The sequence below is a fragment of the Quercus lobata genome, chromosome 2 (genome assembly GCF_001633185.2).
Source record: "Quercus lobata isolate SW786 chromosome 2, ValleyOak3.0 Primary Assembly, whole genome shotgun sequence".
Taxonomy (NCBI): domain Eukaryota; kingdom Viridiplantae; phylum Streptophyta; class Magnoliopsida; order Fagales; family Fagaceae; genus Quercus; species Quercus lobata.
In genome coordinates, this window is record NC_044905.1 from 99,102,177 (window position 1) to 99,121,837 (window position 19,661).

The following is a 19,661-nucleotide window of genomic DNA, read 5'->3' on the forward strand; positions in this document are numbered from 1 at the left end:
CTATGACAATCTGTTAATTCAGCCTTTAATAACTTTAAAAGTTTTGGAAATATCCTCTGTGGAAATATGAACAGCAACTAAGTTCACAACTTCTGGTGGATTTTGGAAAGAAAATACCACCCCCAGAAACCCAAAAAATGTACAAAAGCCCCAAGTGATGCATGGGCAGATTGCTCTCTTGCAGTCTGTAAATACTATGCTTGAGTCAAACAATTTTTGGAAGTCAGTATCTAATTAGGGAATCCTGTACAATGCCAAATATCCCAGCAATCATAGAAAAAGTATTGTGTTCGTGGAAATTAATCATCACAATTTTCTACATACATCACAAAGAATGGTGAGACCCTCTCTTGATCTTCCTACGGAAGGGCCTGCATGCCTCAATGCTGAGATCAACAGCTGCTGCAAGTGCCATGAAAATGGCAGCATCCTCCACACATGTTACATGTCGCATGGCCAGTTGTACCAATGGCTTGCTACTCTTCCCTTCCCCTTGCACTCTACAGCTCATGACAAAACCTCCAACAGCTAGAGCCAACGCTGCAAAGTCTCCACTGCTTTGCGGGCTTGGTATTGGACTTGCTGCTGCTGCTCGCATTTGTCTGTCAGTGTCTATGAAAAACTCCCCACCCTTTTCAGCATTGATAAAAATCTCAGACACGAGAAGCTCCCCTCCCTCTTGGCCATCAGAAAGAAGGCGAAATCGACAGCAGACAGAATCTCTGATGCCACGTTCACGCCATGCCTCAAGCTTTCCCCATGGCTGCCAACTCTCAGGCCTACAAATATCAGGGCGAACAATTAACCAAGCTCCTGGGTTGGACCTGGCCACCCAATCACAACCTGTTGCTGGCACAAATGGAGTTGTAATAAAGGCGGCGGCAACAGCCGAGCCAGAGAGATCATGTATCTTCACCTTCCACCCCTTCCTTTCTCTTCTCTCCATCTCTAGGTCAGAACCATCAGCAGAAACTGACCAGTAAGTGCTCAATGGATCCACCTGGGGTACCCTGTCAATTCATTATCATTAATCACTATCAAAAAATTAATGGAAAACAAAAGTTCATCCTACTCAATTACATGACTAACAGAGAAACGGAAACAAGAAAATAGTATAAAAATCCTTTTCATGCACAATATTTGTCACAAAAAGCAAGAGACCCATGGTTACATTTCCTGTTGTTCATTGGTGGTCAAATAAAGCATCAAGAAAGATCACTTCCCTTGCCAATTCTATATTTCTATTATAAGGAAGAAAAGTTTCGTGCTTCTTTCACTCAAAAGGTGCATGTCACCCAAAGTTCCATCTACCTTAAAGGAGTATCTCCTGAAACAGATGTAGCCAAAACTACACCATTCATAAAGCTTACCCATCCTACAAGAATCTAAAGCTAGCAAAGACCTTTTGAAAACTTAATAAGAATATTAAATTTTTCTCAAGATATCAATATTAGATACTCTCCACACTATAGATAAAACATTTGAAATGACACAATTATTAATGAAAAATAAAAAATATAATAATCTTCTTAAAATGTCCTTTACTCTTTATTAGAAATGGCACGACTTTTAATAATAATCTTTTCCGTATTATTTTTTTAAAAAGGATAATATAGAAAATGAAATATTCACTTTTGGAAAGTTTCATATATTTGGGATGACAACGGACAACCCAAAAAATTTTAAAAAAAAAGCTCTCATATATTTTGGCATGGAAGGTAATACTCTTATCAAGTTTGAAGGTTTTATACGACTGATCAAAGTAGAAGAGATCATGTAAATCATATCACCTTTCTCGACTAAACTTGCAACTGAAGATAGGCTGCTTAATGGAACCTTGAAGTTGAACTATTTGAGGACTCAATCTGGTCAAATCTTCAAACTTGAAAACGTATCTTGGATCAGGGTCCAGTTTCACTCTCAAATGAAGCTCTGCTCCTGGTCTTCCACATTCCTGCTTGCTTTTGCCAATACCAATCCAACCATTAAAAAGAATCACTGGCCTCCCTTCACCCCATTCAGGACCTACCTCCAGTTTAAATGTCCCAATCTGCTGCCTCTTGATGCCTACACCACAATGGGACCCCTTCCTTCCTGAAAAAACAGCAATCTCCAAACACGAATGACTGTTATAAAAACAGCCAGGTGCCAACAATGCCTTCAGATCAGATTCTTCAAGATAAAAGCTCGAGGCAATGCTGTGAGAATCATGTGTAACTTCAGGAGAGGTTATTAAGGGTACTGATGTAGTCTGCACGGGAAAACCTCGAAGACGAATTTCGCATGAACATGGCGAAGAGATTGCATGAATTCCAGAATTCACCGAGTTCAAAGCTGCTCCAGGTATCCTCAGCCACAATGAGCCTATAGACAATCTAATAAAAGCCTGAGGATCCATTATGGTCACAAATCTTTTGCCATTGTAGATCTATTCTTAAATAGTTCAAGAACCCTGTGGCATCAGGAGACAAGTGACAATTAGGCAGCAAACAAAAACTTCCATCTATGTTATCAGGTGTTCCCATTTAATGTTCCTATTCTTGAGGTGATAATTTTAACAATTTGCAGCAAGTAAGAAATACCCTTTATTAAAAATGAAAATCTAAAACAGAGAGGTGAAGAGGAGCCATCAGAATTGTAGTTCATAAAAGTAAAATGATGATAAGCTGATGTAGGATAAAAAAAAATAAAAATAAAAAGTCTTATTGCCAAACTATCAACATGTGGTCAGTTTGTTGAAAAATAGGTTACACTTTGACCAAAAGAAGAAACAGGTTACATCATTTGTGTGGAAATATACTCATACATAGATTATTTATGTATCTAAGGGCCCATGCATTGATATGAGTTTTGTCAAACATTAGGAATTTCTTGACCATTTGCACCAAACAAGCAGCCTATCAACTCATGCTAAATACTACTAATTTCAACAACCGAACAACAAATTACAAGGAGTAGCATCATCAATACAGGAAAACAAGAATTTGTTGTATGGGCCTCTGTCTGAACCTCTCAATCCAATGAAATAAAGAATCAACCAGAACCGATTAGAAAGAACACATTAACAGATTTTTAACATGCAACCAATTTTGTTCAATCAAAAGGTAACTTCTGTTTTGGCTTCTGCAAACATATGTATGAAAGATACTAAATGTGAACAAGATCTTGCTTTCTTGTCTGACATTCCTTTTGTTTATTGGCAACATTTAGATAGAAGAAAAGAATATGCTTAATAATTCCTTAAGAAAGAAAGATATCTTATCGAAATTAGGCACATCAGCTAGTTTCTCAAAGAAGGGAAGCTGTGTTAGAGCTAAAAATATTGATATCTAAGCAAGCTTAGAATCAAATCAGTTTTCGTCTTAGGTAAAACATTTCTTTTGACTTTTTTTGGAAGGGTTGGACTCAGCATACATGCGACTCCCCTCTTTGTCAAGATTTTCCATGCCATAAGTGGTTCCAATATATGTCTTTTTGTTGTAGGCATCTCATAATTTTCCTTGTGGGTATTATTTATTAAAATCTAGTAGTATTGCATTAGGTACTTCCTCTGCTTGCTTTTACACCAATATCACAAAGCAGGATTATGCTTATAGTTGTTTCATTAACATTGCTTTATTTTTCACACTTTAACTGGAACTTATATCCTATTTTGGAAGAATTGATCTTTTGCTCTTTTAAGTCTGATAACATGAGAAACTCAAATAAGCAAATGATCTAAATATGATCAGTTAAGTTGAGCTTTTAGCATAATCCATCCAAGTCCCAAACCAATAATCTCAGGACTTTCCTTTTCCTGCATTTTCTTTTCAAATAAACAGAAAATACAATTCTGAGAATTCAATTTGCACTTCAAATTATTTACAAAAGAATGACAAAATACTTATAAAATTCAACAAACTTTGGAGTGGTAAGTGGGTAAGCAACCAAAACATGCCAACAAAACTCTTGCACCCAAAAGATAATTGATATAAAAGGAAGTACTATAACTATAAGCAAAAAAATTTATTCAAACCAAGGTGTTACCTGTTGGCCCACATAGAAAAAAAATAATAATAAATCCTTCAAGTTTAGCTAAGAAATGAGCAACCCACAAATGAAATCCCAACCAAAAGTAGCTCACTACTTAAGCACAAACAAAAACCAAGAACAAACAGATAGCAACCAAAGTCAAAACCACATAACAAGCAGTTTGAAAAGAAAGAAAAGCAAAACTAGAAGATGATATGAAACTAAAACAAAACAAGAATAAATAATTAAAATAAATATATAAAAGACCCTTCAACTTACCTTTCTTCATAACAACATTTGAGAATTGGGGGCATGAGATCCTTGACTCTCTTTCCCTGTATCTAGCTCTAAACAAAGTGTTGGGTTTGGCTCTCTAAAGTCTACAGTAAATAAAAAATAATGTGGGAATTTCAATAATAGTAATGATTGCGGGAGGGATTAGTTGAACAAACAGATACAGTTCCCAAAATGAACTTTGTATTCCATCCATAACTATTACTATATAACTATTAAAGTTTTGGTAATTGAAATTAAACAATATGTCTCCTACTTACTTACAATGGGGATTATAATAATATCCTGTAGCCTGTGCACGAATCACAAGGACAACCCCACCCAAATCATCTCTCTCTCTCTCTCTCTCTATGGACTTTGGCTTCAACTTCAACCAGCTCAAGAAGGCTTAAAATCCTAATTTTCAAGACATTATAGGCAAACCTCTAGTATCTACTCCATGATAATCGTCTTTTACAGTCAGGCTAAGTCTCCAATGTAAGCGAGATTTGAACCCAATTCTTTACCAACTGAGCTAACTAAAACCCGCATAAATCTTGCTTCACACGAGCACAATACATCTCCCCATTCTCTTAAACTAGTTATACCCACTTTCCAAAATCCTAACCAAAAACAACCCATAACAGCCCAAAACAAATAATCAGCTCCCCTCTCTCACCTTTTCCTATATGGTTCCAAAACAACACAAGCAATCACCCACCCACTCTCCACTCTCATCACAACAACCATGAACTTTTGATTTTCACCTTCCATACAATACAAATTAAAAACGCTATTCATTCAAAGCATTTAACAAGTTCAGCTAAAGTGATCATAATTCAGATTCCTTAACTAACACATGGGATTTTCTCAAAAACTCCCATGTCTAAAAAAAAAGAAAGAAACATAAGTACTTCATTTTTCAGCTCTAGAGTTTACACTTTTTCCCACTCATGTTTAGTTCAGTTTCAATCAAAAACAAAAAGACTCACCTGTGTTTGTTCCCAAAGCGTCGGGTCGGGTCCTTGAGGAAACAAAAGGCTAAAGGTCAAGACCGTGGCGTTGGGTTTGAGCAGAAGTGGGTGAGTCAGAGAAAGAGCCAGAGCCAGAGTCATGAATGTGTCTGAGAGGAGTTGAATGAACAAGGAAGAAACAGAGAAGAAAATATTAAATGCAATAAGTAAAATATTTCACAACTGTAATGCACTCACATAATAATAATAATAATATTAGACACCTCTATTAAAAATGAGCTTAAAAGTACAGCTCAAAATAAGAAGAAGGAATGGGTTTTAGTCCTTGTTTTTAAGACTGGACCGGTCAAATAATTGAAAAATTTTATAGTCTTTTGTTATTATTACTCAATTGAAAATTTTTATGGTTGAATTGTTGATTTTTACCAGACCATATTAGACTCCAGTTTTCAGTGGAACCGACTAATGCAATCTAGTTTTTAAATTCATGATTTTAATTGGCTCAACTCCTAAATTTTTTGTATTTATATACCAAGTAATTATTACAGTGCAAATAGACAAGAAAAAAAAAAAAAAAAGGCATGTTCAAATTTGGTTCAATATTTCTTATTCAATAAACTGGAGTTTTTCTTATAAGTTTCCTTTTTTAAAAAGACACTAACTACTTAATTAACCTATTCTTCTTTAGTATATAGTAAAAATTATGATTTTTTTTTTTTTTTTACCTTTTCACAAATATATACTAATAATTAACAACTAAGTTTTTAGTTGAAATTATATTATTTGAGTTAATTAGATAAAAAAAATTTCATTTATGAACTTATAAAAACTGTATTCAACAACCTTGTATTGTTAATAATTATATATAATTTTACTACAAAATATATCATTTATATTATGAATAAACTACAAATAATAAGATGATATCTTATGAATTTATTTATAAACTTACACAATCTAATTTTAAGTCTATATAAGTATATTTATACATATAAACATTTAATATTATACTTATATATACTTTAATGGAGTCTTGTACTCACAAGCTTATTCATGAGTATATTATCATATCCAATAGTCAAATCTAAACTTATACTTGAACTTGACTCATTTACTAAATGAACAAAAATAAATAAGTTTTTTTCTAATCAAATCCTAAGTATTCCTTCTAAAAAAAAAGACCCTAAAAGTTCATAAACAACTCAATTTATTTATAGCCTTATTAAGATAGGCCCTCTAAGTTTGTTAATTTATGTGAATTTTTGTTGTATTCCTAGTTTTATTGGTTTCATATAGATAATTTTTATTAAAAAAAAAAAATCCTAAGTTTGATATAAAATTCCATATGTGACTCATTCTTTTTCTGCTTATTTAAAAGACCTAGTCAATACTAAAAATATATTTCAACTACAAAAATAGAACAACTGGGGATCCCCGTTGGAGATTAAACGAAAAAGAATCTTCTTGTTTTTGTTGAAAAAAAAAAAGAATCTTCTTAATAATTTGGGTTACAAGGACAAAAAAAATTTGTCTTTTAGAGGCAGCCCAACGTGCGACGGGAAAGGCCCGCTTTATTTTGTCTATGAATTTTTATTATTATTATTATTTGTCTATGAAAATATGACTTTACTTTTTAAAAGGAAAAAGAAAAGATCTGAGTCAGTCCACAAAGGACTCCCACAAAGTACCAAAGATAGAAGAACAGGTCTCCTGCCACATATTTTAGCACAATAAATGTTACAACTCATCATATAACGGACTATGATTGATAAAGAGATGATAGTGGGTCTGTATGAGAACAACCCTCCACCAACCACAACTCATCATATGAGTGAGTTGTGAGATTTGTTGTGCCAAAATGTGTGACACTAGACTTATTCAAGATAAAAAGGCATTTGGATTGGGTTAAGAGCTCCTAAACTTTGGGGTGCCCCTAACAAATTCCATATTTTAAGTTTCTACCAGAAAATTTTAATTAAAAAAAATTAGATTAAAAAAAAGAAGAAGGGAAAATTATATTTTAAACTCTATAATATTAGATGTAATTTAATTTTAAAAATAATAAATTACACTTTCCAATCATTCTCTTTTAATGGGGATTGATAAGGAAGAAAAATTGTTTTACAAAAAATTATTTACTAACTCAAATGATTGAATTGAATTTTTTTTTCAAGTGAATCAAATGGATTTCATATGTCTCAATCAAAATGACTTGTTAGGGAGGAGAGGTTGGAAAATAATATTTAAACTAATGCAAATATGTCCAACAATTATGAAATTGAAGAAATTTACTTGCATTAATCAAAGGGCGTGATACAAGTTACTCTTATTTACATTAAAGTAAAAGGCAGCAAAGAAATATAAAATAAAAAGTAATGTTACAGACATAAACTATTTTACAATATTTTTACAAACTGCTAATGTGACTTTAGCATTTTTTAAATAGTTATTGTAAGTAAAAATGTGATATTAGTAATGGACACATATTAGAACTAGTAAGAATTTGTCACATCAATTTGTAAAAATGTTGTAAAATAGTTTGTGTCTATAGCATTACTCATAAATAAAACTACAAAAACTGCGTGAATTCTAGGCTTTTGACCTTATTTAAAAAAAAAAAAAAAAAAAAAAAAAAATCTAGCAATATGTCTCTGTTTTGAAACTATTTAGGTCTGTATCCTTGTTTTGAAACTTGATTTTCTTAAAATCGAGTTTCAATGTAAAACTTGATTGGTTTAAAATCGAGTTATGCCAAATGAAACTTAAAAAAAAAAAAAATAAATAAATTGTGGAACTCAAGTTCGTGGAGCTCGAATTCCATTCAAGGAACTCGATTTCATGTAACTCAAGTTTCTTTAATGGAACTCGAGCTTCCTGAACTCGAGTTTCTTGAAAGGAACTCGAGTTCATGGAACAGTTCCATAATATATATATATATATATATATTTTTTTTTTTTTAAGTTTGATCGCCTATACTCGATTTTTTACAAATTGAGTTTTACATTGAAACTCGATTTTGAGAAAATCAAGTTTCAAAACAGGGACACGAATCTAAATAGTTTCAAAACAGGGATATATTGCTAGATTTTTTAAAAAAAATATAAGGGAAAAATCTCATTTGCTCCAAAAACAGCACTATTCATAGCATGAATAAAAGCAGACAAGTTGAAATAGTATTGATGTTGACACTTGGTACTTAATTAATTCCACAACCGAAAATAGCGCAATTAACATATTTATCAATGATAATAAAGGATTATCATAGTTACGAGAAAAGTCCTTTTAAATTGAGGAAAAATGGACCCATACCATTTTAGAAACGAAATCACATCACAAAATGACAAAATCAAATGCTAAACATAGATTTTCAATGCATCCAATGATCAAATCAACTCTTAAAATTAAAATAAGTACAAGCAAGAGCGCAACCCAAAAAAAAAAATACTAATTAAAAAACAATGGGAGAAGGAATGAACGAGTAATTATTAAATACTCTCAGAATACGATAACACGATACTTCATTCTCTCATAAGGAATCTAACTAATTAAACTTATGGTAGTATCCATGATAAATGTAAAATATGAGAGCACTACGTCACTTACTTTAAAAATATCTAATAATTATCTCGAGAAGGAACATACTTACCAGAGTCACCTAGAAGAAGATCGATGATTGGACAAAACTGCACTGGTCAACAATATATGGCCGGGGCTGATAATCAAATGGGATATAAAGTATAAACATATGGACAACTTTTCCCGCATGTGCATGCACGAAGCTGTGGGCTCCAAATTTGAACTACTCCGCTCTCAGGAACATGCAAAATGAGAAGGTTTTCAACAACTTATGGATAGTCTACTAAACAAAAAAAGTTGGAACATTTTAAAATTCAGAAATTGAAAGCTAAATAACAAAACTATGGGAGACATATGAGGATGTTGACTAAATACCATAGAATTCAGGTTTTTTAGAGAAGATATCTTATGTTTCACAGTTCACATACATGCATATCAGTTTCATACCACTATAATTTATAACGCGCACATACTATAACCGAGAATATATATATCCGATACATAAGATTATTATTAAAATCGTTGAAGGGTTAAAAGAATTTATTTGCTATTAGGTATCAACTAAACAAGTTATATTTTATATTCGTTAAAAAAAAAAAAAAAAAATTATAGCAAACTAATAGCCAAAGACCAAATCAAAATACTGATAGTCACGCAAGGACAGTCTGGCTCTGGCCTAAGCTGCTATGCCTCTTCTAAGCCAACCTACAATTTAAAAGCTTCAAAATGTTGCATGGCTTAATTATTTCTTTGTAAAAAATATAATTTAATTTGGACCAACCATCCCACCTACTCCTTCGGTATTTTATACGGTTATCATTTCTATATCAATATTATACATCCTTCAAGACTTGATTATCTGTTTCACATAGATTTTGGTATCTTATTTACTAAAGGCAAAACGAAAAGATAAAAATTCACTTATTTTTAAAAAGGTTAACTTTGTTATTTACTTAGTAAAAGGTGAGATAAAAAGCAAAAAGAGTTAATATTATCCAACACTAGTTTGAGACGTTATGTTTTCAGTATCTCTATCATTCGGTTTGAGATAAGTATGTAGAATAAGAATGTTACGTCTTTATATTATATTAATGATCTCTAAATCCAAATGTTATGAGTTATAATTCAACTTAAAATAAAACATTAACCGTGAAAATGTGAAATGAACTTTCTACATTTCAAGTAAAAAGACACAAATCATGTTTCTTAAAAAGACGAAATCTCTCTCTTTCACTTAGTGTGTGTTTAGATACCGCTTATTTTGCTAAAAACTGAAAACTTATTACTGAAAATAAAATAAAAAAATCTGAGTTACTATTCACTGTTGAAAACGCTGTAGTTTTGCCTTAATGTATTGTTCATGTCCCATAAACAGTGCAAAATGCACTGGTCAAAAAAAAAAAAAAAGGCAAAAAGGCAGAAACGTAGACATGTAGACGTGATCTAAACGAAGCTTTACTTTCTTTGGGCCTTGCATTTTTTGATAGGTTTAATTAAATAATAGATACACACTCCACTTTGGGCCATTTTTTTAAGGGTCCAATTAATGAATGCCCTTAAGGCATATATTAATTATTTATTTTAGAAAAAAAAATTATGAAAAATTGAAAATATTATCAAAAAAATTAGTCATTTTTTTTTCTTAAAAAAAAATTAAAATAGTTTATTAATACATGTTTTAAGTGCGTTAGGTAATAAAACCCTTTTTTTTAACCGGTGTCAATGTAATAATGGATATAAAGTGGCAGACCCATTTCAGCTAATCTGGGCTTTGACTTTGAGATCTGTGCCAATCATTGTAAATTTCCATGGATGATGGACCACACACACTTATGTAATTACTTTGGGCCTTATTTATCCTAGGTTTTAATGCAATAATAGACACACACGCACTTACTTTGGGCCCCTTCTTTTTTAATAGGTATTAATGAGAGTAATGGACAAAAACTGGTAGACCCAAAAATAGGCAAGGCTATGTTCAGTTAGGCTTAGACTTGGATTCCATAGGTTGTTTGTTAGATTGTTGGCTAGGCTCGGTTTCTTATATTTGGTTGCATTCTTGAAACTTAATCCCAAAAAAATTCTGTTAATTGGCTTACGTGAAAAATCATTTGTATTTCTTGTAATTCAGAATATTTTTATGAACAAAAATTTAATTCAGGAAAATATATCTCAGATGAATTTTTTTTAGAGAAAAAAAAAAAAAAAAAAAAAAAAAAAAAAAAAAATGGGAAAACATACCTCAAATTAAAGCTCTATGCAACTAATTTGATCTAAAAATGTCATTTAAAAAATTAAAAAAGTCTAACGTACATTTCAATTCCAACAAAAAAATGTTAAGAGACAAATGGATTTGAAACTATTATCTTTCACCATGCTTTCACTTTTCTTTTTTATAGGTTGTAATATAAATAATTTTGCTTTGATAGTACCATAATAAAGAAAAAGTTTTGAAAATTAAAAACTAAGTTTAGTGGCTTGCTTGAACAATGTCACAATGTTGATAGGTAAATGAATTCCTAGATCAAGAAACGAAGTTAGTGAATCAGTATTTTGGTCAAGCGAATATGAGTGAGGTGCACATACGCACGAGCAAGAGCTGGCTCAGTTGTTGCTTGAGTAAGATAGTAAGTCTGCCCAAGTAAGCTCATTCTTGCTTGATTAAGAAAATTGCAAAATGTGCGTTTTGCATAATTTTGGAGGAAAAAAAAAAAAGGGAAAGGAGGCTTATTTTTTTTCTTATTTTTGGTCCCTAACGACTAGTATCAACCAAAACAACATTTTAGAGAACTTATAATTTTATATCAATCACGGTGTTATTTCAGGTTAACATTTTCAAACGCAACTTTTCATTGATCACTATTCATCCATATTCACTTATTTACACATTTCAATGAATTTTAAAACTTTTTATAGACTCTGCAAACCATTAGAGTGAAATTCACAAATTCTCTAAAATTGCTATTTATATATTCAGTCTTAGTTAAATAAATATCTAGAGGTGATTTGCTTATAGCATATTAGCAAACTCAATCAGTGGAAACAAATATCATCTTTAGCAAAAAGATTTGATTGGTCCTCTACACTACAATTTTAAGTTTTACACTGATAAACTCCCAACATTCTTTCCTAATATTTCCTACGTAAAGTTGAGTTGGACACAGACATTTATCTCTCTGTCAATGCTGCATGTCCAACTCTTACGCACAACATCAACCACAGTCCCAAACCCAAAACTCAAATGCATTCTCTCCTGCCTTCACTCTCACTCTCACTCTCAATGCACCAATGTTCCACCACCACAATCACAGCCCAAATCCTCCACTCACTTACATGCCCTCTTAGAACCACTACTCAACCAAAACCCACCTCACATTCTCTTCTACGCACCCATTTTCCAGTTCTTAACTGGCCTCAGCCTCTCCAAACTAGGCCAACAAATCCATGCTCACTTAACCCTTCGTGGCCTCAAACCCAATTCCTACCTCGCTGCGAAGATGATAGCTATGTATGCAAGTTTTGGTCATTTTAACACTGCCATGACTCTGTTTCAAAAAATCCATCTCCCAACTGTTCGTTTATACAACTCTATACTTCGTGCTTCTGCTTTATATGGGTATTCAAAAACAGTCATTGATTTATATTTTAAAATGCACTCTCTTGGACTTAAAGGTGATAGCTTTACATACCCTTTTGTGCTCAAGTGTTGTGCGGACTTGTCGAGTAGTTGGATGGGGAAATGTGTTCATGGGATGAGTTTGAGACTTGGGTTGGTGTTTGATTTGTATGTTGGGACTTCCTTGATAGATATGTATGTGAAATGTGGCAAGTTGAGGGATGCTCATAAGGTGTTTGATAAAATGTCTGTGAGAGATGTTTCTTCTTGGAATGCATTGATTGCGGGGTATATGAAGGATGGGGAGATTTGTGTTGCTGAGGGTTTTTTTAGAACAATGCCGTGTAGGAATATTGTTTCTTGGACTGCTATGATATCGGGGTACACGCAGAATGGATTGCCTGAGCAGGCATTGTGTTTGTTTGAGGAGATGTTGAAGGAAGATTCAGAGGTAAAGCCTAATTGGGTAACTATAATGAGCGTGCTTCCTGCTTGTGCAGAGTCTTCGGGTCTTGAGCATGGGAGACGGATTCATGATTTTGCTAGTAAGATTGGTTTGGACTCGAATGCCTCTGTGCTGACAGCACTTGTTGCAATGTATGCTAAATGTGGAAGCCTCACTGATGCTCGTCAATGTTTTGATAGGATACGTGAAAAGAATTTGGTTACTTGGAATACGATGATAACTGCTTACACTTCCCATGGATGCGGAATGGAATGTGTATGGACTTTTGAGGACATGATCCGAGAGGGTACTCAACCGGATACCATCACATTTACAGGGTTATTATCTGGATGTGGCCATTCGGGCCTTGTTGATGTTGGCTTGAAATACTTCAACTGTATGAGCACAGAACACTCTATCAAACCAAGAGTTGAACATTATGCTTGTGTTGTTGATCTTTTGGCTCGTGTAGGGCGATTGGTGGAAGCAAAAGAGCTTATTGATCAAATGCCCATGCAAGCAGGACCAAGCATATGGGGTGCATTGTTGGCTGCTTGTCGGAGCCACCACAATTTGGAAATTGCAGAAATTGCAGCTAGAAAGTTGTTTGTCTTAGAACCAGAAAATAGTGGGAATTATGTCCTGCTTTCAAATATGTATGCTGAAGTTGGCAAGTGGGAAGAGGTGGACAATTTGAGAGCTCTTCTAAAATTACATGGCATGAAGAAAAGTACTGGATGCAGTTGGATGAGATAAATGGGAAAGCCTAGTTATTTCTTGGTGGAGATGCATCTCACCCTCAAGCGAAGGAAATTTATATGTTATTGGAGGCATTGCCTGACAAGATTAAGGCAGCTAGCTAAACTCTTGACACTAGTTTTGTTTTGCATGATGTTATTCAAGAGTAGAAAGAAAATCCACTGTGAAAAGTTAGCCATTGCTTTTGGGCTTTTAAACACCAGTCCTACTGTACTACTTTGTGTGACAAAAAACCTTCCAATTTGTGGAGATTGTCACGCAACCACCAAGTTCATATAAATAATATATGGACAGGAGATAAGACTGCCTACCATGACCTTTTCCAGACCTTGTAAAAGTGGGAGTTTTGTGCACTAGGTACGACAGGATAATTTTGAGGGATGTGAATCAATTTCATCAATTTACAGATGTATCCTGCTCTATGGAGATTATTGGTAATTAGCATGTTAAGAAGCAAGCCAAGTCCTTAGCTTCTTATGCATTTTCTATTTACTACTTCTCTGGTGATATGTTCGAATCATAACAGGACGCTTTTGCTCATCTTGCACCATATTTCAATATAAAATTCAAACTTTGACGTGGATGCCAGTTGCCAAAGGGAATTCTAATGTCAAAGTCCCAAAGTAGCTACGCAAAATTTCAAAAGTTTAGGCTTCAAGTTGAGCATTTTTGCTTTGGGAACTCATGGATTTCTTGGATGCTGACAGAAACCATGGCCCTACATTTAGGGAGCATTTTCCACATAATGTTGCTAATGGTTTTCAGGTATTGGTAGTTCTCAAACATCAGTATCTAGATTTAAGTAAATGATCTTATCTCTGGCAAAATTTCTAATATTGTTTCTTTCATTCTTTGCTGCATTAGCCTGATCTGGTGGCTTGGGAACATACACATGGAGTCCACATCCTTTATCTGTATCTTACACTCAAGAAGGTGACACTTGAAGCCAAATCATTAGTTCTTTTCGTAATATCTAACAAGTGTGCAGTCTGTATTTTTTGGAGTCCACGACCTTATTTGGATCTTACACTGAAGAAGGTGACACTTGAAGCCCCTCATTAGTTCTTTCGTAATATCTAACATGTTAGAATAAAGTGGCTCAACATAATATATATGATGCCTCTATTATTAACAAATAAATATTCAGTCTCTTGTGAAATTATGCAATATTTTTATGATGTAAGATATTGATATATTGAAATAGGTCTACTTGATTTAGTAGACTAAGATTATGAATGCATTCATTGTAGTCCTTGACTTGACCATATCCATCATGATGTAACCTATTCTGATAGGTACATTGTTGGACCATGATGGAAAGCAGGTGCAAGTTAAAATTGCTCAGACTATGGAAGACAATAAGGGCTAGTCTTTCGATGGTTAGTGCATAATAATCTCGGAAGTCCTTCCATAATGAGATTCATGCACATTGAGTATTGGCTTTAATAAATTTATCGTGTCAATACCAGTAACTTGAACTCCTATTAAAGGTGTTGTCATTATAGTAGTCCTGGATATGAACGATAGATGAATCCATGTATTAGCATGGAGTTGTAAAAGTAATAACACATTAATGAACTTCTTCATTAATGAATCTAATTAATAAAGTTGTTTATTAACAAATGTAGCATTTCTGTTACATGAAGTGTTATTACGATAAAAAGGATTTTATGGCTGGTCATGTCCTTTCTGAATATTATAAATATTGTCAAGGCCACACTTGCAAGGGGGTGTGAAAGAGAAAATAAAGCTCTTGTTAATCTTGACCAACTGGGGAGAGCATCCTGATTGCTTGTAAGGTCCTTGAATAACATAATCTAGTATGCAAATTTCTCACATCTTATTGTTGATTTTTATTACATATGCACATGATATAATTGTTAATTGATAGATGTATTATATTTGTTTCTCTTAAATTATTACTTTTTAAGTATAATTCCAACATAACAAGTGTGTTGTATCTATAAATTTTATTTTTAAAAATGAAAAAAATTTAAGGGGGATGAATCTTAGTCTTGGTTTGCCAAATTATTTGATATCTAAAACAGTATCAAAGGTTGAATATTAAGAAAGGTTTCTTCATGCCATGGCTCCAAAATTGCATTTTAATATGTTGGTGAATACAGTAATGTTCTTTATTGTAGATTAAACCTTTTTCTTTCTCTGTTTGGATGTTTAAAAAAGGAGGAGAGTAGAGAAAGGGCGGGAGTGTAATTCAGTTACCTTATTTGGAAGTTTTTTTAAGAAATGAGGGGTAGGGGTTTGGAGGGGTTTCAACTACCTCTAACCCCTCATTTTAATTCCCCCAAATTGAAGAGATTTGGAGGGAGAATAGAGTAGATAAATTATTGACCAAATGAATTTCCCAATTTACCCTTTCTAAATTAACAAAATTACAAACTGATTATATAAAATAAATTCACGTTATTATTCATGTTATTTCTCTCATCGGTCTCAAATTTCTCTCAACTCTCTCAGCCTTGAAGACTCCGCTGCCTCTCTCTCACACAATTTCTTCCACACTTCACGTTGTCTCTCTCTCACACAACTTTTTCACAATCAATCGTCTCTTACGCCTGGGTTTTTCTTTCAGAGGTAAACTTTATTTTTCTTTTTGTTTCATGGGTTTCTTTTGAGTTGGATCAAATAACTATGTTCTTAAAATTGTGATTTTGTGGGGGTAATAACATGTTATTTGTGGGTGGGTTTTGGATCTGATTGCTTTTTTTACTTGAATTTTAAAGCTTCAAAGTATTGCTCATAACGTGTTTGATAAAGTGCTTGAATGAGTCTAGATTATGAACTTGCATAAATTTGTATATTGTAGCTATATATGGATCTGTGTTTCTTGTTTATTTTTATTAGGTAATTTCTTGTTTTTTGTGAATGGGTTTCTGATTTGGGTTTTTTTTTTTTTACTAGAATTTTAAAGTTTCAAAGAGTTACTCACAATGTGTTTGATAAATTTTGGTTCCACTCTTTTACAATCATTTCAATTGCTTGATCATTTGTACACTAATAGTGACCTGATTGCTAAACTTCCTTGATCAGGGCCAATACAAAACTAGTTTATGCTTGTGAATGGATCTCAATGCCATTGAGGCACTCCAACACAATCTACAAGCCAGTTCAGTGAGTGATCGTTGTATCATACTTGAAGGAGATAACCAGATTACAGCACCTAAAGTACGTCCATACACTGATTTATTTTGTTAGTTAATAAATTCTAAATAGTCAAGCTGTAGCACTAGCATATCATGATTAAATTCCTATTAGGTTATTTTAAGTTAATGAAAATTTTCTTGTCTAGTGATGTAGAGAGGAAATTTTAACTGACAATGTATATTTGAAGGTCATGACTGATTAATAGATGTTGTCCTGTCAACTTTCCTATGTAATGTTTGATGAACATTATTATTATTATTATTATTTTTTTTTTGATAGGTTGATGAACATTTTTAAATGCTTGATTTGAACCCAATTTGGAAGACGAATTATTATACTTAGATGCTTCTTTCTTTTTCCTTTTTTAAGTCAAAAACTGAATTTAAGAGGTAGGCAACCACAACCCACTAATAGTTACCTAAGCCAAAGTCCGAGGAGATCTTCTGAGGTGTCAGTTGAATGTGTTATCTTTTGACACTTCAAATTAAATTTAGAAGCACATGGCCAATGGTTAAAACCTTTTATGGCTGGTTCGCAACAGATTATGAAACCATCCTTCGTTTATATAGAATACTGATGCAATGAGCTTTGGTGTATTGGTTTTAGAGATAGTGAGTGGAAAGAAGAATAGAGGATTTTATCATCCTGATCATGATTTCAACCTTTTAGGACATGTGAGTTTGAATCAGAAGATTTTCTTTCTTCGGATTGTTAAACCAATTATTTTCTTATATCTTTTTACCTTCTATATGTTACTGTTTTCATTAATTCGGAATTTTTTTAGGCATGGAAATTATGGAACGAAAACAGGGCCATGGAACTGATGGATGCTCTGATGGAAAAGCTGATACCTGCATCAGAAGTCTTACGATGTATACAAGTCAGTCTATTGTGTGTGCAACAACACCCTGAAGACAGGCCCCTAATCACTTCTGTTCTTTTGATGTTGGATAGTGAGAATTCTTCACTACCTCAACCAAAACAGCCTGGATTTTACACAGAAAGGTCTATTACAGAGACTGACTCATCATCATCAGGGAAAACTCCATATACTGCAACTGAATTAACCATTACAATGTTACAAGGTAGGTAGCATGGTGATTAGAACTCTGTATATGTTCTTCACAAAGCATACGTAGCTTTGTAGATTCAATTTATTTTCCTCCAAAATCTAAAATGTACAAGGGTTAGGAAGATATGTATTCTTTGGTTATTTCTATGTAATTGTCAACTCTTTATTTGTTGAAAATGAAGCGATTTGGAATTGATCACAATATACCTGTGAACCACTACCAAGCCAGTCAAAGCCTCCAAATACTCATTCTGTGATTAGTAGGACTAGCACATCACTGACATAATGAACAAAATCACAGGCAAATTAAAGCGACCTAACAGTTTCTATCTTTTCATATGTATTGGATTTTGTCCTCTGATATTGCAGCTTCAGTACAGTGGTTTAAGAAAAAAGGACTGAAGATTTTGAAGCCTTTTCAACCTATTATTTTTCTGTGCAGCTTGCAATATTTATTCTCACTGATCACGGAATAAGAATACCAAACTGGAAATTTTTAATTTCTTATAAGTCATATATTTGACAATAGTTATAGAAAGATATAGTCAACCCCTGTTTCTTGTTTTGAATAATTGTCAATTTTGTCACCTTATAGTTTATTGTCAACGAGGTTGAATTCTTGGAAAGAAATTATAAGGATCATGTGTTAAAAGTCAAAATTCAAAATTCAAAATTCAATATTTTGTTGATTTTTTCAATAAACAAATAAACCAAACATTTTTTTCCTTATTTTAATTATTATCAATTAAGGATGATATTTTTTTAGTATAATAAAAAAGTAGAAAAAATATTTAATCGTAGACCAATGTTGATTATTTAATTCACATCAGGAAAAAAAAAATTATAAAAAAAAATATTGCATGCTATAGTCATAATTATTTAATCTAACAAATTAATCATAGACCATTGTTGCAAGTCCATTTCAAATAGGGATAAATTTGTCTATTTAAATTATTTCCTCTCCTTTCCATTCTAATTTTTAAAACATCCAAACAAGAGAAATGACTAATTATTCTCTTACCCCTTACTAATTTTAAAAACATCCAAACAAGTTAGAGTATAACCATTCTCCTCTACTTTTCTCCGCACTACTCTCCTCCCCTCTACTCTCCTCTCTCTCTCTAAACTTCCAAACAGGCCATTACTTTTCTATTTTTGTAATGTTTTTCCTTTTAGTAGTTCTTCTTTAATGGTCTGTTTGGATTGAGGGTGAGGGTGAGGGAGAAGGAGGGGGAGTAGAATAGAGTAGAGTAAAGTAGAGTATATTTAGCACAAAATTAGCTTATTTTCAGCCAACTCTACTCTACTCTACTCTCCTCCACTCTCTCTCCTTTCCCCTTTCATCCAAACAGGCCATAAGTTTCCTCTATCTTGAGGTTGACAAGATGAATTAAGATTGAAAGCGTGTTATAGGTTCTGCTAATAAACTAGAACATCTCCCGATGTCAACACTAGGAATTAAAATCGAAATATTTTGCCTTGATCAGTCTAATCGCTGCTTCAATGAGTTCTAGCAACTTTTTTTTTTTTTTTGCTTGAATGAGTTCTAGCAATTGAGGATCAAATGGCCAAACAACAAAGTATAGGGGGACAGGCAAGGGCAACACCAGCAGCAAAATTTATATCTCAAGCAAGTGATGATACAACAATCCTTCCTGCCTTTGAATCCAGTGTTGGAAATATTTTCAGCAAAAGAGGGCTTTTAGCAATGCTGAAGTGCCCAAGTGGCTTGCAATCAGTGAAGGTGAAGACAGCATGAAAAGCATAGAA

At 33.2% G+C, this 19,661-nt stretch overlaps 3 protein-coding genes across 8 annotated transcripts; 2 read left to right on the forward strand and 1 right to left on the reverse strand.

The window, feature by feature from the left end:
- Window positions 1-57: 57 nt before the first annotated feature.
- Window positions 58-5,460, reverse strand: LOC115977479. Of its 2 annotated transcripts, XM_031099348.1 has the most exons (4): window positions 5,277-5,460; window positions 4,291-4,391; window positions 1,791-2,452; window positions 58-1,010 (listed from the first exon to the last, which is right to left on the reverse strand). In XM_031099348.1, the coding sequence occupies exons 3-4, from the start codon at window positions 2,396-2,398 to the stop codon at window positions 326-328; spliced, it is 1,293 nt and encodes a 430-aa protein (XP_030955208.1). In that variant the 5' UTR covers window positions 2,399-2,452; window positions 4,291-4,391; window positions 5,277-5,460; the 3' UTR covers window positions 58-325. The 2 variants fall into 2 exon arrangements, with proteins under 2 accessions (XP_030955208.1, XP_030955209.1); XM_031099349.1 differs by lacking the exon at window positions 4,291-4,391.
- A 6,428-nt stretch (window positions 5,461-11,888) lies between these two features.
- On the forward strand, window positions 11,889-18,102 carry LOC115977478 (pentatricopeptide repeat-containing protein At5g56310-like). 5 transcript variants are annotated; one of them, XM_031099342.1, is made up of 5 exons: window positions 11,889-14,419; window positions 14,519-14,692; window positions 16,133-16,249; window positions 16,706-16,840; window positions 17,604-18,101. In XM_031099342.1, exon 1 carries the CDS (start codon window positions 12,017-12,019, stop codon window positions 13,649-13,651), a length of 1,635 nt encoding a protein of 544 aa, XP_030955202.1. In that variant the 5' UTR covers window positions 11,889-12,016; the 3' UTR covers window positions 13,652-14,419; window positions 14,519-14,692; window positions 16,133-16,249; window positions 16,706-16,840; window positions 17,604-18,101. The 5 variants fall into 5 exon arrangements, with proteins under 5 accessions (XP_030955202.1, XP_030955203.1, XP_030955207.1 ...); XM_031099343.1 differs by having other exon boundaries at window positions 14,519-14,587; XM_031099347.1 differs by lacking the exon at window positions 16,706-16,840 and having other exon boundaries at window positions 17,604-18,102.
- Window positions 16,736-19,650, forward strand: LOC115974020 (G-type lectin S-receptor-like serine/threonine-protein kinase SD1-1). Its single transcript, XM_031094246.1, has 4 exons — window positions 16,736-16,840; window positions 17,389-17,493; window positions 17,604-17,904; window positions 19,442-19,650. The coding sequence occupies exons 1-4, from the start codon at window positions 16,736-16,738 to the stop codon at window positions 19,648-19,650; spliced, it is 720 nt and encodes a 239-aa protein (XP_030950106.1).
- Window positions 19,651-19,661: the final 11 nt, after the last annotated feature.